Source organism: Aegilops tauschii, chromosome 4 (assembly GCF_002575655.3).
Source record: "Aegilops tauschii subsp. strangulata cultivar AL8/78 chromosome 4, Aet v6.0, whole genome shotgun sequence".
Taxonomy (NCBI): Eukaryota; Viridiplantae; Streptophyta; class Magnoliopsida; order Poales; family Poaceae; genus Aegilops; species Aegilops tauschii.
In genome coordinates this window covers 218,387,985-218,406,774 of record NC_053038.3, presented here as the reverse complement: position 1 = coordinate 218,406,774, position 18,790 = coordinate 218,387,985, and the positions used below count along the sequence as shown (strand labels likewise).

Genomic DNA, 18,790 nt, shown 5'->3' with positions numbered 1-18,790 from the left:
GAGGTTCATCTTGGTGTACTTCCTTGTTTTCTTCATCTTGATGTGTCCCATTCGTGGATGCTTCCATGTCGCCTCTTGGTTCACCTTGTTGTGAGGTGGAAGCTTCCACTTGGACGAACGAGGTACTCTCCTTCACCTCCGTTGGACGGATCATACCAATAGACAAGTCTTGGATTGCTTCCGAAGGGTCTTTGTCTCCTACATCAATTGGCAATTGCTCTACTTGCGAGCCGTTAGATTCATCAAACTTCACATCTACCGTCTCTTCAACCTTTAGGGTGAAATTGTTGTAGACACGGTAAGTGTGAGAGTTTGAGCCATAACCAAGTAGGAAACCTTCATGATATTTAGGAACAAATTTAGAACGACGATGCTTATCAAGAATGTAGCACTTTGAGCCGAATACTCGAAAGTATCCAACTTGGGGTTTGTTACTGGTGAGGAGTTCGTACGCTGTCTTGCCGAGTAGCTTGTGAAGATACAAGCGATTTGTTGCATGACAAGCTGTCTCAACCGCTTCCACCCAAAAGTGTTTTGGAGTCTTGTAATCATCAAGCATCGTTCTTACCATCTCAATATGAGTCCGGTTCTTCCTCTCAACAAGTCCATTTTGTTGAGGCGTGTACGTAGCCGAGAACTCGTGTGAGATCCCTTCTTCATCAAGAAAGGTATCCACATTTGCGTTCTTGAACTCCGTTCCATTGTCGCTCCGAACCTTCTTGATCTTCACTTCAAATTGATTTTGGGCCTTCCTAGCGAAGTTTTTGAAGATCTTTTGGACCTGCGATTTATCATCAAGAAAGAACACCCACGTAAATCTTGAAAAATCATCGACTATGACTAGACCAAATGAGTTACCACCGAGACTCTTGTAGGCATTGGAACCAAAGAGATCCATGTGGAGTAGCTCGAGCGGTCTTCTCGTGGTCATGATGTTCTTCACGGGGTGACGTCCTCCAACTTGTTTTCCTGCTTGACAAGCACTACAAAGTCTATCCTTGTCAAATATAACATCTTTTACTCCAAGGATATGATCACCTTTAATAAGCTTATCAAGATTTCGCATGCCCACATGACCTAGCCTTCTATGCCACAACCAGCCTTTAGAAGATTTAGCAATTAAGCAAGTTCTAAGTTGAGCCTTTTTAGTGAAATCAACAATGTAAAGATCACCTCTACGTATACCGGTAAAGACCATTTTATGATTGTCTCTTTGAAACACTTAGCAATCTACTTCAGTAAATAGGACATTGAAACCGAAATTAGCAAGTCTAGATACTGAAAGTAAATTGTACCCAAGAGATTCAACGAGCATGACATTTTGTATGGAGCTATCATGTGAGATGGCCACCTTACCGAGGCCAACCACCTTACCCTTTGAGTTATCACCAAAAGTGACATACTTTCGAGGGCCGTCGTTTTAAGCAAGCTCACGAAACATATCTTTGTCTCCATTCATATGATCAGTACATCCACTATCAAGGACCCATTCCTTTCCTCCAGCCATGTAGCTGCGAAGATTAGCCATAAGACCAAAGTGTCTCATCGCATCATCAAGATCATAGTCACTATCATCATCCTCATCATAGTATCCATGTTCAACATAGTCTTGTATTTGATCAATTCCTAGAGAGGGTAATTCATTAGATAAATGATCATCACAATGGCCATCTTTATGAATTCTAATAGCTTCGGAGATGATATTGCTAATGATTCCGACATCTCCTTTGGCACGCACGAGATTGGTAAGCTCAAATAGACAATCACCAAACTTAGGATCATTGGAGTTCATCTTACTCAAGGCAATAGACTTATGGAGAATTTCATCTAAGTTTTGCAAGGAATAGTTTGGAAATCTTTCCTCAAGAAATCTCCATATAGTGTAGGCACAATCAAGAGTAGGCAAACATCCAATCAAGTTTCTAGGAAAGCCTCTAGTGATAAGATTAACAGTTCTAAGGTTGCGGATCATGTCAATAGACTCATCAAGGGTAGGATGCAAAGGATCAACATGAGGTGCACAAGGGCTAGTAATGTACTTGTTCAAATGATATTCATTGAAAATCTCAAGCATCTCATTTTTCCACTCATGAAAGAACTCTCCATCAAGAATAGGCACTCTACGTCTAAGATGCCCCAACGTAGACTCATCCATCTCCCTCCAATGGTGATTAAACCAAAGCAATGGAGACAAAAGCTCTGATACAAATTGAAAGGATCGAGAAGAGGTGTCTAGAGGGGGGTGAATAGACTCTTAGTAAGAAAAGTTGAAGTTTTTAATTTCTTTAAGTTGAAGTGGAGTTTTAGCACAAGTTCACACATTCACAATACATATCAAGCAAGCATGATAAGAGTATATGAGCAGCGGAAAGTAAATCAAGCAAGTTGCAAGAATGTAAAGGGATGGGATTGGAGTGTGCAAACGCAATTGGAGACACGGAGATTTTTTATCCGTGATTCCGATAGGTGGTGCTATCGTACATCCACGTTGATGGAGACTTCAACCCACGAAGGGTAACTGTTGCGCGAGTCCACGGAGGGCTCCACCCACGAAGGGCCCACGAAGAAGCAACCTTGTCTATCCCACCATGGCCATCGCCCATGAAGGACTTGCCTCACTAGGGTAGATCTTCACGAAGTAGGCAATCTCCTTGCCCGTACAAACTCCTTGGTTCAACTCCACAATCTTGACGGAGGCTCCCAAGTGACACCTAACCAATCTAGGAACACCACTCTCCAAAAGGTAATAGATGGTGTGTTGATGATGAACTCCTTGCTCTTGTGCTTCAAATGATAGTCTCCCCAACACTCAACTCTCTCTCATAGGATTGGATTTGCTAGAAAGATGATTTGAGTGGAAAGCAACTTGGGGAAGGCTAGAGATCAAGATTTATGTGGTTGGAATGGAATATCTTGACCTCAACACAAGTGTAGGTGGTTCTCTCTCAGAAAATGTATGTTGGAAGTGTAGGCATGTTCTGATGGCTCTCTCCACGAATGAAGAGTGGGTGGAGGGGTATATATAGCCTCCACACAAAATCTAACCGTTACACACAAATCAAAAAAATCGGTGGGACCGAACTATAAAACTCGGTCGGACCGATTTAGTTCAAAATGTGAACATTAGGATTTTCGGTGGGACCGACATGTCGTTAGGGTTAGGGCATAACGTAATCTCGGTGAGACCGATTACACAAAATCGGTGGGACCGATTTTGGTAATAGACAAACAAAGAGTTGGTCAGGCAAACTCGGTGGGACCGAGCGCTCATCTCGGTTGGACGGAAACGTTACTAAGGGAAATAGAGAGGTTGCAATCCCATCTCGGTGAGACCGAGATCCCTATCGGTGAGACCAAATTGATTAGGGTTTCTGGCAGTGGCTATGTCAAGAGAACTCGGTGGCGCCGGATAGAAAGTGTCGGTGGGGCCGAGTTTGACTTTTGGTTTGGGACATATGTGGATGTGAGAAAATGGTTGAGGGCTTTGGAGCATATCACTAAGCACTTTGAGCAAGCAAGCCATTAAGCAACACCTCATCCCCTCTTAATAGTATTGGCTTTCCTATGGACTCAATGTGATCTTGGATCACTAAAATGAAAAATGTAGAGTCCTGAGCTTTGAGCTTGAGCCAATCATTTGTCCTTATCATCTCGAAGGGGTTCCACATCCTCTAGTCCATGCCACTCCATTGTTGAACTTATCTGAAGCATACTAGATGAAAGCGTCCAACAAGAGATATGTTGACATTAATTACCAAAATCACCCAGGGAGCACTTGTGCTTTCACACACAACATGGCACATGTACCGGACTGGATCAGACACGTATGTGCCAAGAGGGAACGTTCATGTGGCCCAACGAGGACGTCGGTTCCTCTGAGTGGGGGTGTATGTGATAGCCTGGCTTAATAGGGATGATAGACTACTCATATCAATAAGGAATTCCTTCTTTTCCGGAAGCCCATTCGGATAGAACTCCAAAGTTAAGTGTGCTCAGCTTGGAGTAATTTTAGGATGGGTGACCGACCAAGAAGTTGCTCCCGGGTGCGCACGAGTGAGGACAAAGTGCGCAGAAAAGACTAGTATTGATATGTGGGGCCAGTCTAGATCCCGCCAGGAGTAACAACCACCGGCGGGTGTGTCCGGGGCGTTACATATGGGCACAGTTCATAGTAGGTCACACTATGGGTCAACAGTAATAATAACCTGCCTATGAAACAACCTTGGTTTGATGAGGACATAAGTTGGTTGATCTTTATGTGGTCACGAGATGATCACAATGGTATTCTTGATAATGATAATGTGATCCTGTGATGATCATGATAGTATTCTTGATGATGATGAGGTGATCATGTGATGATCACAATGGTAAGTATTATTGATACTTATCGTGGTTATAAGATAAGCTCCGAGTAGAGTAAGTTGGTCCATGAGACCTTAAACATCGACCCTCCCCTACAAGCTAGTACTAGTACCATCCTATTGATATCATGAATTATGTGCATGCCATGCTGATGTTGTTCTAGTAGTATCATGCTCATCATGTATGATTAATCTGTGAATGCCATGTTGTTGTTTGTCTTGATTGCTTTTGGTTGATGCGAGCTTCCGAGTACATTCAAAGTACTCACCTGGCATGTCATACCAGATTGTAGGTCATGCCATGATTGTTTGCTTGTCGAGGACCCCAAGTTTTCGAGCTAGGATATGCGTTCCAGCCAGAGTCCCTGCGGAGTGGAGTTCATCACCGTCGTTGTTATTCCACTGCTAAAAGTTGATCTACTGACAACAAAGAGCTACCCTGGTAGGCGTAGTGTCGCTGTGCCGATGCGATCCTTTGTAATATCAGAACCTTTGTACCTCGAGTATTTGTAATAAGAGCTGATTTGTTCTATGCCAAGCGGTGTCGTATTCCAGAAAGCATGACTGATGTGACACTAATCCAAAAACTCGGTGAGATTGACCTGTGTTAAAGATTTGAATGTTGGGCTTTTGGGTGGGACCTGTAACACCCCAGATGTAAAATGATGAGGACATGACTACCTTGGATACAACCAAAAATATTGCATACATGCATATTTGTCAGGTGATTTTTAGTGCAAACTATTCAATAATCTATTTATGTTATCCAGAACAAAAAATACTTCACACACTTTTGTGTTTTGTCTAATTGCAGGTGTATGGGACATTTGTACAATCCACATATGAAGATAGGGGAAAAGGAGAAGTTTAGGCTCTGTTCAAAAAGTCCTCTCACGTCACTTTTGGGCCAAGAGAAGATAGAGTTCAAGAGAAGATAGAGTTCAAGTCTCTCACGTTCTGAATTCAGATTCGGACTGTACAGACATACCTGACTCAAAACGCTAACAACTTTTTCATACGGACTCCAAATTGGGTGATTCTTTTTTTGTTGGAAAGTAGATTTCGTCCTCTTTCCAACCCAATTGGATTCACCTTTAAATTCGTCCGGAGCGTTGAGATATGGACGAAACAATCTGACGCTGCAGCAGAATCCGAGTCAAACAACAAGTCCAAAGGTGTTGCATCACCTCCACTTGGGCCCATGAGCCTTGTACGACCTAGGGTTGGTTTTAGGCTGCCTTGGGACGTCCTCCCATCTCCTTGGCCGCCACCCCTTGCTCCTATATAAGTAGATCCATCTAGTAGCTTTTGGTTGGGGATTTGTTTAGTTAAAAGTTAGCCATTGCAACTTCGTGTACTTCGTTTGTGTCCAACGACCAGACCAAGACCGCTTTCGGATCCCCACCTTTATCAATACTTCATCTATATTCGCAATATTCAGATTGCATTATCATATTCTTACTTGTTCTTCGATTGCGTGCAGGAATAGACCTTCGTGGTCAGGTTGATTGTGCTTCCAGCATCGTCAGTAACCTCGGGAGATTGGTTTAGCGATTGCTAAGGCGCAACGTCGTGCACGTTTGTAGTCGGATCGTCAAAGTCGGCTCCACCAAATCGATAGTTATCATCTCATCGAAAGATCTGGACACCCTCGCCTCTATCAAGTGGTATCAGTTTTCAGGTTGCTCGGTGAGAATTTCTAGTTATCCCTAGATTAGGTTTATTTTATTACCTATTGTCCAAGAAAGCCACACAAAAAGTTAGATCTATTCATCCTTTACCCTAGCCAGTCTGAGCCTTTGCAATTTTCTTTTCATTGTTTTCATTATTGAATTATCGGTTGCATCGCCGTGTCAAGTTGCTGGTCTTGGTGTCTAGTTCGTTTAGAGTTTCGAGTTCTGTTCACATTAGTCACACCGCCGCTGCATCATTATTCCTTCCGCTGTCCACCATCCCATTCATCAATTTCCACCACGTGCTACCCATAGTTCATTGTCACAACCATAGTTGAGGTCGTTCACATCTTCGCTTGATCCAATCTGCATCTTATCTAGTTTGTCTTGGAAAGAGAGAGAAAAAAAGACAGAGAAAAAAAAAGAGAAAAAAAGAAAAAGAAAAGTTAGAGAAAAAAAAGAGAGAAAGAAAAAGAAAAAAGTGTGAGGAAAAAAAAGAGAGAAGAAAAAAAAAGAAAATTCGGATCTATCTAGACTCAATCTCGTAGTTGAATTCGGATTGGAATCTGTTTTGTGCACTGTTCAGTAAAAACAGGCATAACTTCCTCATACGAAGTCCGTTTTGGCTCCGCGAGTACTCAAATGAAAGCTAGCGACGAGCCGCATCTAAATAGTTGCAAAGGCTAGTTCAATATTTGACACCTCAAAATCGTCTTCTAAATAGGTATTTTTGCCCTCTGAAGTTCGCGGACACAGCTTCTTCCAGTTTTTCAGGCCAGTTTTAGAATTCTTTGACTCCTCATATCAATTCGAAATTGAGTGATTCTTTTTGCATTGGAAAGCTTGAGTTAGTAGCATTCTTTGAAAAAAGTTATCAGACAATTGGCTCAAACGTTTTCAAGAGGAAAGTTGGAGAGAGAGTTGTTGTATATCCTGCTTGGCAGTTGTTTTTCATCATTATCTTTACTGCCGTTGTGATCTTCACTTATATCTTGTTGTCCAGAGCTACTTAGTATCCTTCATTGATGCTAGTTGTGCTACGCCGTGACCTCATTAGTGTTCTAGGCTCGCGTCTCTAATCCGGTCTAGCCTAGGACCAGCAAAGTACCGTCGTTGAGCGTTTATTCAACATTGCATCTCTGAATTGATTATTGCTAATATTTTGCTACCATATATAGCCAACCCAGCTCCACATATTTCTACACCGTGTATACGTACGTTCCCCCGGCAATCGCTTTACACAATCTTCGGAGTTATTTGACACTGCTGGTTGCCTGTCACCACCTGCCGCATGGTAAGAACTTGTAAGATATTGATATTTGCTTTACTGTGAGCACTTTAAAACCACATCCTAGTAGTTCATAGGAACATTATTCTCGAAATTTTTTCTTGTTTCTACTAATCATGACAGGTTCCGGAGATAGAAGTTCTTGGACGACGGACACATCTTCACCATCACGAGAGTTGGGACAACACACACAAGCACATGGTCAGGTTATCTCTTTACCGTCATTTGAGGGTAGATTTAATCCTGCTATTTATCTAGCTTGGGAGCTCGAAGTAGAACAAGTTTTTAGTCACCGTGATTTTTCTGAACTTGAGAGAGTACAAGCTACCACTAGAACATTTACTGGTTTTGCTTCTGTTTGGTGGAGTGTACATTGTAAGAAAAACATTGATAACCAACCCACAACTTGGAAAGATTTGAAAGCTGTAATGAAACAACAATTTTTTCCTCGTTACTATCGTCGTGAATTGCTTCGCAAATTGGAACAATTAAAACAAGGCGGTAACACTGTTCATGATTACTACCAAGAGTTCAAATTTTATTTGCATCAGTGTGACATAGAAGAATCCGAGGATGATACAATGAATAGATTTTTTGGTGGTTTAAACCATGATATTCGTGCAAGATTTCAGTATATTCCTCATTGCATTACTGGTATGGATGTTCGCGCTTGTACCTTTGAGAGACAGATACAGGAGGATGCATTGGGTGACTACAACAACAACTATTCCAGTTCATGCTCACCACCACCGATTGGTTCCTCCACCGTTGCACCTACTAGAGCAGCCCCACCTCAGATTATGAGCGCGGCGACATCATCTCAAGAGTATGGTACATTGTCATCGTTCGTACCTACATCAGCTACGTCTTTGCGATAAGGTAATAGTAAAGGTATTGATAATATAACTTCACATGAGAATAATGCATGCCTAATTAACTTAAATACATCATGTGTTGAGTTACCTGTTGATTTGAGCACGCCACCTATTTTAGAGAATCATGTTACTGTCATGAATGCATCATGTGATCAAACAACTGAAACACCAACAATTTTGAGTGCGCCCATTGAATCTATTGATGTCAAAGAACCATGCGAATCAGGAAATAAATCAGATTTGGATCAAATACATTTTTAAATAATTGTGCCAATGTTTAATCATTTTGATATGACCTCTAATCTTGGTGATGGTTCATCAATGTTGGGATGGTTTAATGATGAATATTGTCAATCTTTTCATATGAATAAGAGCTTCACTTATATGTGCAAACTGAGTTGCAATACTTTCATGCCTTCTACTTCTTGTGATAATACTTTGGCTTTATATTTTATTAACTATGAAAGTTACTCATGTATATATGTGTCATATGTGCAAAATCCACGGGAAGTAAAAATGGATGACATATACATATACAACATGTACACCTTGTCTCTTTTGTTAGCCACATTTCAGATTAAGCAACGCCGAGGACGGCTTTATTTTCAAGAAGGGGAGGATGATGAGGACATGACTACCTTGGATACGACCAAAAATATTGCATACATGCATATTTGTCAGGTGATTTCTAGTGCAAACTATTCAATAATCTATGTATGTTATCCAGAACAAAAAATACTTCACACACTTTTGTATTTTGTCTAATTGCAGGTGTATGGGACATTTGAACAATCCACATATGAAGATAGGGGAAAAGGAGAAGTTTAGGCTCTGTTCAAAAAGTCCTCTCACGTCACTTTTGGGCCAAGAGAAGATAGAGTCCAAATCTCTCACGTTCTGAATTCAGATTCGGACTGCACAGACATACCTGACTCAAAACGCTAACAACTTTTTCATACGGACTCCGAATTGGGTGATTCTTTTTTTGTTGGAAAGTAGATTTCGTCCTCTTTCCAACCCAATTGGATTCACCTTTAAATTCGTCCGGAGCGTTGAGATATGGACGAAACAATCTGACGCTGCAGCAGAATCCGAGTCAAACAACAAGTCCAAAGGTGTTGCATCACCTCCACTTGGGCCCATGAGCCTTGTACGACCTAGGGTTGGTTTTAGGCTGCCTTGGGACGTCCTCCCATCTCCTTGGTCGCCACCCCTTGCTCCTATATAAGTAGATCCATCTAGTAGCTTTTGGTTGGGGATTTGTTTAGTTAAAAGTTAGCCATTGCAACTTCGTGTACTTCGTTTGTGTCCAACGACCAGACCAAGACCGCTTTCGGATCCCCACCTTTATCAATACTTCATCTATATTCGCAATATTCAGATTGCATTATCATATTCTTACTTGTTCTTCGATTGCGTGCAGGAATAGACCTTCGTGGTCAGGTTGATTGTGCTTCCAGCATCGTCAGTAACCTCGGGAGATTGGTTTAGCGATTGCTAAGGCGCAACGTCGTGCACGTTTGTAGTCGGATCGTCAAAGTCGGCTCCACCAAATCGATAGTTATCATCTCATCGAAAGATCTGGACACCCTCGCCTCTATCATAAAACCTTCCTTATTTTGGCAATCAATTTTGGTCTTCATCCAATTCCCTGGGTCTATCATGGTTGGCTTCTTTTGGTTGCCTTTGTGTTGTTATTTGTTGCATTGCTATGCCATTTCCTTTTATGTATTGCTTTTGTCGTCCATGTTTGCATTGTGATCATTTCAAGTGCTGCATTTGTGCTTCTTGTAATGTTGCATTTCATCATGCTCATCATGTGCATTGTGTGTTTCATGCATGATCACCCCCTTGCATCACCCCTCCCCTCCTTCTCTTGCTTCTATTTGGCAAGTGCCATTTTTCACTCCTCCTTTAATGTTCATCTCTTCCTCACAATTCAAGCATCATGCCACTCACCTCTCTGCCAAGTTTCACCTAATTTGGAGTTGGTTTGGTTGGGATAAAAAATGCTTCAAGTTTGAACCTAATTCAAACTTGGAATATTTTTCTACCTTTAAAAATTCCCAAATCAATTCTAACATATAAGAAGGCTAGCCGACCCGCTCACCCGAGGCTTCCTCGATTGACTCTGGTCAGGTCAACGTGCGTGTGCGGGCCGTTCGATTTTCACAGGCTGTTTTGACTCGGCAGTCCTGCATGGACGCAGATGACTGGTGGGCTTAGTGAGTTCTCTGGTTGGCTGGGTTCGAATTCCTTGAGTGGCCACTCCTGCCGCGTCGCGTGGCTGTTTCAGCGCTGACCGCGCCCAGTGCGGACGATGGGGTTGGCCGACGCATGCGCACTCACTTGGTGCGCCCTCCTCATGCTGGCATGTGGGCCGGTGCTTTTGCTGGCCCCGCTCATCGGCTGCGCTGGCTCGGTTCGGCTCCTCGCGGGATGGGTTCGCGCGGGAGATCGTGTGTCCTTGCACAAGGACCCACACGGGATGGGCTATACGCGGGCGGTCGTGCCTCATCGCGCGTCGCGGAGTGGATGGGCTGGGGCGTGGAGGCAGCGGTTTGCTGCTGAGGATATACCCGCTGATTCTTTGCACGGGATGACGTGTGGGACACCATGCTCTCTGGTCCTACGCGTCGGCGGGTGGTGTTTGTTGGTCCTGTGTCCAGCTGTTCTATTCGGGGTTAGACGGAGTTGTTGGCTTGCCCTGTAGATTCCGTCATGCGAGGCTGACTCCTGCGTGTTTGGTCCTGTCTCTTTATATGGTGTACTGCCCCTGTTTCTTTCCGGCCTTTCGTGACCCTTATTTGCTTGCTGCTTGCCGCTGTTCATGGGCCCATGTGGTTAGACGGCCCCAGTGGTCCATGGAAGTTTTCGTGCTACGGGCGTTCGTCCCCTCGCTGGCGGCAAAATTGACAAATTTGATCTATGGACGAAATCAAATCACAGAATGAACTGCCCGAAACTATTTCATGCGGCTGACCTTTTTGTGTGACGCCCGACACGAAGGCGCCACACTACACTGTGCAACGCCTCACAGATAGGCGCTACACGCCTGGCCAGCGTCGCACCCGTGTGATCCGAAAATTACTAAGTCAGTGTGCAGCGCCTGAGAGCTAGGCGCCACACTATATAGTGTCGCGCCTAGCTTCTAGGCGTTGCACTAGTAGTTGCTTCATTTTGTAGTGCAACCACTAGTGCAGCGCCTGAGAACTAGGCGCCACACTATACAGTGCAGCGCCTACCTCTTAGGCTCTGCACAATGACTTAGCAATTGTTAGGCAGTCTGGGGTGCAACGCTGGCAAGGCGTGTAGCGCGTATCTGTGAGGCGTTGCACAGTGTAGTGTGACGCCTTCGTGTCGGGCGTCACATAAAAAGGTCAGCCGCGTAAAATAGTTTCACGAACAGTTCATTCTATGATTTGATTTCGTTCACATGTTAGATTTGTCAAATTTGCCCTCGCTGGCTGCTGGGTGTGGCTGATACACGCCTCGACCAGCCGGACGTGCGCGCGCCGCGCCGTGGACCCCGCCCCGCCTCTACGTCGCGTGCGGTGTGGCTGATGCACGGCTCGACCAGCCGGACGTGCGGTCGCCGCGCCGTGGACCGCGCCTCTGCGTCGCGTGCGCTGGTCCTGCGCGTCTCCCTCTTGCGCTGGTGGCTTTCACCTGCTGGCCTGGTTTCTGTATGACAGTGGCCCAGGGTGGCCCGCTTAGGACGCGTGCCTTCGCCGCGGTGGTGGGTCTGTTCCCGTGTGCGATGCTGCCAGCTGTGGGGAGAGGCCGCGTCCGTCCCTTTCTTATTCATCTTTCCTTCGTCGCTCCTTTTCTCTCCCCCGCTCTCCATTTTCGCTATCCGTCGTTCGCCTGCTTCGCCCCACCGCGCTTCGCTTTCTCGGACCCGTTGCGGCTAACTTCTTCGCCGTCGGTGTGCGTGGCCGTTGTGATGGCGTTTGTGCGTTCGGTCGGTGCTGCTGGTTAAGATCAGTGCTTGCCTGCCTTGGTTTGTCCTCTTCGCCTTTACTGAATGCGCAATGCGCCCTGCTTACCTCCGTGTTCTTCCTCTTGCGTGCTGCATGTGCAGCCCAGTTTCTTCTCCTACTGTCTCCTGCGCCCGCCGTCGCGCCGTTCTGCCGATTGCATTGAGGTTCGTCTTCCTCCCGTTTGCCTGCATGCAACGTGTTCGGCAGAATGCCTCTGTGGTAACCCGGCCATGTTTCTTGTCAGGCTGTTCGTCTGCTGCTCCACCTTCGTTGGCTCGCCGCTGTCCTGGTTGTGCTACTTGGTTCTGGTGATGTGCTATTCCTTACCTTATTTCTTGCATTTTTTATTAATGGAGAGCTATGTAGTTGGTAACAGAGTGAAAGATTACGCTTGAGAAGATAAGTGTTCTGTGTGTTTTAGTTGCTTGCTGCCTCTGCAATTGATGTCTAGGCTTTCTTTTCTTGGCGATAGAATGGTGTGCTTGCTTTTCTCTAAGGTTTGGCTGTGTGCATGTGCCATGTACTGTTCGTTTGTGTGTTGATGATGATGTTAGTATGGTGTGTTCTATTCTCTCTTCTAGAATGCCTTAGAATCATATTGTTGCTGTTGAGGTGGCTAGATACTTCATGCTGCTTATGTCTATTAATTTGCCTGAAAGCAAACCGTATGAAGTTAGTTGATGAGCATCTTCTTGGGTTTCTGCATGTCGAGAAGAGGATCATAGCACTCACAAGTTAAAAGCTTCTGTGATTTTCAAGAAAAAGATGCTCTGAATATAATGTATAGTGGTTTAATATAATGAACAATATTAATTCCTTTGGTTGAAAGAATTGGCTTAGTACAGTAATCAATATTAACTGCTTTGTTTGGTGAATGGGTTCTGGTGCCCTTCTGTTGCTCTGCGTCTATTGAATGGGCTTTCATATGTGTTCTGCTGGGTTGATAGAATAGATGTGTTCTGTGCCTACATTGTTATGCTCGTGTTCTTATGGTTCTATCTGCATTTATTTTGCAGGTTGGAAGAGCTGCTCTGCTTCTGCATCTGCACCTGTAGCCTGCTGCTGCTACTCAAGGTTTGCTCTCCTTTTCCACTACATGTGCCTTGTTTATGGCTCAACATGTATTTATCTCTTGGTGCCCTGGGCTTATGGCGTCGTCTTCTTCAACCGATGAGGCTGCATCCTGTGCTGCCGTTTCAGTTCAAGGTTCCATCCCTATTCCTCTAAGCTGAGTCGTTGCACTTGTATTCTTAAATCCAATCGTCTTTTCTCAGCGCCTAAGCTAGCGAAGTGGTTTAGCCTAAACTGTTTTATAATCTGCTAGGTATTTCGTCCTCATCCGTCTCTTCGAGAAGAAATATTACAAGAGCTTCTATTTCTTATGGTGAAACAAAATGCCTAGAGATCCGGACACACTACCATTTCCAGATCATCTTCTCTACTGATAGTAGAACTGCACGAAGGCACTTTGATGATGCATTGGCTAAAGCTTTTCAGCTAGAATGCGACGAAATTGTTACTTTTGATGCTCCTGACCAGGAATGTGGTATATTACACTGAGTATGAGAATTCACAGCACCGTTGTGAGGTTGGTAATTATATAGTAGAAAACAACCGATGTTTTAGTTATCTGTTGTAGACAGTTTTTGTATGCCTATTTCCTCTCAGTAAGATATGCAATTTAAGCTTCGCAAGCTTATTATGAAAAGTATTTGTTAATGTCATGAAGTCTTTGAACAGAAAAAAAGAAATGCATGTAGTGACAGCACTCAACAAGACAAAATTTGAACCATGCAAACCAATGCTAGCGTCGTCATCTAAAAAGAATATACCCAGTGCTTGCATAATTTGAGCACGTCATAAAGAAGCCTTGCTATCCGATATTCTCTCATGTCATGAAATAGTGCATAAATTATGTTTCAATATAAGCATAGATCAATAAATCCAAATTTGAGGGAAGGGCAGTAATATATTTCTTTAGTGATTTCTGTACTTAAGCTTTGTAAAACACTGTCCTCTTTACTTTCAGGAAAATCGCTTCTTGCATTGTTTCAGTGTTAGATGTATGTTCATATGCAAGTCTTGCACACCAAAGTCTTTTTATTTGATACAGGCACAGTACTTCTGTTTATACATTGCATTCAGGTTCAATTCATACTTGTGATAATTAGAAGCTACCAGGTAGTAAATGTTGTGGTCCACACCATCGATGCATAGCTTATGGTTATACAAGTGATCATATACAAACTCACCTTCATCAGCATCCTGCGCATAAAGTTTCTAGGATAAATTAGTTATTTTGGTTTCTTGTTCTCTCATCCTTGAATTTGATCATCGAGCTGTTGCCATAACAAAAAATAATATGGTATTAGTTTTACTTACATTACTCAAAGTACATTTTCCCCTCTAAAAGCTTTTACCTGCCGAAATATGATTTAGTGCCTTATGCTTATCAGCCAGTCGTGTTATGTTCTCTAATCCTTGGATATGTCACACCTTTTTATTATAGTTTGCTTATTAACATAGCAACATCCGTCAAACAAATGATTCCATTTAATTCATGCCCTTGCATCAAATGACATCCGTTTAAAATCACAGGCCACACCACCAATGATCAAAATCCCTTACAGGATGATGCTGGATGTTCTTTTAGAGACTTTAGAGCTTCCAGCGGCTAAGTATCGAAGCAAAGTATGTGATGGCGGTAGAGTATGCGTCACTGTTTTTTTCCATACGCCCACATCATATGTTGAAGATCATGGCAGTCGTATGGCTATTTCTGGGGTGCAGTGTATCAATCATGCTATGTCAGAGGACACGGCTGCCATGGAAGAGACTGGATACATCAAATGCATGGTTAAGACTCAAAGTAAGAGACTACAATTACAGCAACATGAAGAGACTGGATGAGGAAAATCAGTCTCTAAAACATGAGCTGGGTGTAGCTAAGTATAACAAGCAGAAAACAAAGCCAAAGACCAGGTCCATCAAGAACAAACTAATGATGGCTAGGTATAAGAACAAGAAAAATGCTATGGGCTGGTTCGTTCTTACAAGATACATGCATGGATTATCTGATCATATATGCAATGTAATAGCGCTCAACAGATCGTCTGGGAAAGAACCCATGGATCCTCTTATGAACGAACCTCTTAACAACATTGAGAAGCTAGCAGAAAGGCTCAAACGCGGGGTGCTCAAATCAGAGAAGCAACTAAAAAGCATCAAGAGAGGATTTTAGAGTTGTATTCTACAAGAATGCATCCTAAACCAGACCTTTTAGAATTATAGTCTATTTCGCTCCTTTTGTTTAACCGCATAGGTTAACCGTAATGTATAATTATATTTCTCTTTAGACCAAGCGCAGAGTAAGACTTGCCAAGATTGTGTGTGTAAGAGCTAATGATAATCCTGTCAAGACTCTCTGTTCCTTGCACCATTTATGTCTCTATAGCTTTTTATTTTATTTTGAGCGGCATTTATGTCTCTACAGCTGGCATAGCCAAGGCCATCAATAGACTTCAAAATTCCTATTGCGTATACATTCTTGTTTCCGTAGACAATAAGGCTAAATTTGCTGATAATACATGCGTATGCCTAAGTGATTGCTACAACCGTTTTTTATTGAGAGAGATAACCTTTTCAAAACACTTCTATCTTAATTTTTCATACCAACGCATGTTTTTTTGTTTCAAATTCGACTCTATGCTCTTAAGATAAACTGAGTATATTAAGATAAACCGAGTATATTCGTATCATTATACATAAGATTCCACTGTGTTTCATATCAAACAAATTCATCGCAAACATGGCTTTAGCGTGCCTCTGCGCCATTTGGCGCAACGGGTCCACTAGTTTATTAAATACTACACAAATTCAGGATCTTGAGAATATTGTACTTGTAACGCCCACGATGCGGCTATATCTCTCACGTGTCGAGGCACGACTTAGAGGCATAACCGCATTGTAGTTTTGTCGCAAGAAGGGTCATCTTCACACAATCCCATGTAATGAACAAGAATGGGATAAAGAGTTGGCTTACAATCGCCACTTCACACAATACATAAATAAGTCATACATCAATCAGAGTACACACATATGGTCCGACTACGGACAAATCCAAATAAAAGGAAGACAACCCCAAATGCTAGATCCCCGATCGTCCCAACTGGGCACCACTACTGATCATCTGGAAAAGAAATGTAGTAACGACCAAGGTCCTCGTCGAACTCCCACTTGAGCTCGGTTGCGTCACCTGCACTGGTATCATCGGCACCTGCAACTGTTTTGGTAGTATTTGTGAGTCACGAGGACTCAGCAATCTCAAAACCCGCGAGATCAAGACTATTTAAGCTTATCGGAAGGATGGGGTAATGAGGTGGAGCTGCAGCAAGCACTAAGCAAGTACGGTGGCTAACATACGCAAGTAAGAGCGAGAAGAGAAGCTATGCAACGGTCGTGAAGCTAGCAATGATTAGGAAGTGATCCTGAAACTATTTACATTCATACATAACCCATACCGTGTTCATTTCCCGGACTCCGCCGAAAAAAGACCATCACGGCTACACACGCGGTTGATGCATTTTAATTAAGTCAAGTGTCAAGTTCCCTACAACCGGACATTAACAAATTCCCATCTGCCACATAACCGCGGGCACATCTTTCGAAAGTTTGTACCCTGCAGGGGTGTCCCAACTTAGCCCATCACAAGCTCTCACGATCAACGAAGGATATTCCTTCTCCCGGAAAGACCCGGTGAGTCTCGGAATCCCAGTTACAAGACATTTCGACAATGGTAAAACAAGACCAGCAAGACCACCCGACTGTGCCGACAAATCCCGATAGGAGCTGCACATATCTTGTTCTCAGGGCACGCCGGATGGGCACTCCGTACAACTAAAACCAGCCCTCAAGTTTCCCCGAGGTGGCGCTGCAAAGGACTCTAGTTCGGACCAACACTCAGAGGAGCACTGGCCCGGGGGGGGGGGGGTAAATAAAGATGACCCTCGGGCTCGCGAAAACCCAAGGGAAAGGCTTAGGTGAGGCAAATGTAAAACCAAGGTGGGCCTTGCTGGAGGAGTTTTACTCAAAGCGAACTGTCAAGGGGGTCCCATAACCCCAACTGCGTAAGGAACACAAAATCAAGGAACATATCACCGGTATGACGGAAACTAGGGCGGCAAGAGTGGAACAAAACACCAGGCAAAAGGCCGAGCCTTCCACCCTTTACCAAGTATATAGATGCATTAATTAAATAAGAGATATTGTGATATCCGAACATATCCATGTTCCAACATGGAACCAGCTTCAACTTCACCTGCAACTAGCAACGCTATAAGAAGGGTTGAGCAAAAGCGGTAACTTAGCCAAACAATGGTTTGCTAGGAAGGTGGGTTAGAGGCTTGACATGTCAATATGGGAGGCATGATATAACAAGTGGTAGGTAGCGCGACATAGCGATAGAACGAACAACTAGCAAGCAAAGATAGAAGTGATATCAAGGTTAATGGTCATCTTGCGTGCAAAGTTCTCAGAGTTGTCGAAAGTTTGCTCCTCGTTAGCGTACTCAACAGGTTCCTCGTTCACGAACTCGTCTCTCAGCTCTACCCAAAGCAAGAACACAAGCAACGGAACAACAATCAATCACGGCACAATGCACAAGCAACATGATGCAAGACATGGCATGGACTGCAAGATATGATGTGCAATGCATATGGGTACTCCAGAAGGGAAAGGTTGATCAAGGCATCAACTTGGAAAACCAAGCATGCCACTAGAAAGAAGGGGTGATTTCGGTCGAAATCGATATAAGGATCACCGGAAACGAATGCACGGTTTGCAAATGACAAGCAAAACAAGAATTATGCAAACTGCTTAAAAGATCAACATGGCCACTTAGACGCAAGGTTTAAATATGCTACAACACCCAAACATGAACACTGAGCTACTGCTATAACTCACTCGAAAAGGTCTCAAATAGCAAGACAAAAATGCAAATGACAACAGTTCTAGCAGACTTAGTGAAAATTTCTAGCATGGCAAAAACAAATTCATGTAGGCATGTTTACAAGCTTGATTAACTCACTACATAGCATATATTGGCATGAAATAAATCTAGCATGGAGTAGACATGAAAAAGAAGCTACACATGTGCCAAGATACCCCATAGCATGCTTGAATTAAATCATACAAAAATGACAAAATAACATCATGATGTAAAATGCCATGTTCACGAACTTGCTCAAATACAAAAACTAATGCCACCACTGGATTGGTGGGATTTTTCTACCCCAAAAACATATATAATATGTTGGGGTTGCTGTAGAAAAATCAGCACAAGTGCAATAAGTCAAACACTGCCTAAAATGACTATAGAGAGAAATAGCATTTTCCAAAACTGGAATGTCCAGAAATGGACTAGCCCAAAATGGAAAAATTCCACTTCCTGAAACAGAATAATCCCTGGAATTACAATAAAAGAAAATAAAATAAGGGAAGAGGGGATGACAGGTGGGACCTGGTCCCCTGTGAGAATGACAGGTGGGTCCCGCGAGGGCCCACATGGCGGTGACACAGACGCACCCGAAATAGGGAAAAATCAGGGAAAAAC

The 18,790-nt window shown here is 43.4% G+C and overlaps 1 protein-coding gene across 7 annotated transcripts; it reads left to right on the top strand.

Annotated features, from left to right (window-relative positions):
- Positions 1–11,969: 11,969 nt before the first annotated feature.
- On the top strand, positions 11,970–15,619 carry LOC109762818 (uncharacterized). 7 transcript variants are annotated; one of them, XR_012181856.1, is made up of 7 exons: positions 11,970–12,161; positions 12,282–12,344; positions 12,425–12,488; positions 13,197–13,254; positions 13,356–13,386; positions 13,583–13,768; positions 14,811–15,013. XR_012181856.1 is itself a non-coding variant. In XM_073496496.1 (6 exons), the coding sequence occupies exons 1-6, from the start codon at positions 12,144–12,146 to the stop codon at positions 13,679–13,681; spliced, it is 333 nt and encodes a 110-aa protein (XP_073352597.1). In that variant the 5' UTR covers positions 11,971–12,143; the 3' UTR covers positions 13,682–13,888. The 7 variants fall into 7 exon arrangements, 2 of the variants coding, with proteins under 2 accessions (XP_073352597.1, XP_073352598.1); XR_012181857.1 differs by having other exon boundaries at positions 11,973–12,161; positions 13,505–13,768; positions 14,779–15,619; XR_012181855.1 differs by having other exon boundaries at positions 11,974–12,161; positions 14,779–15,619.
- Positions 15,620–18,790: the final 3,171 nt, after the last annotated feature.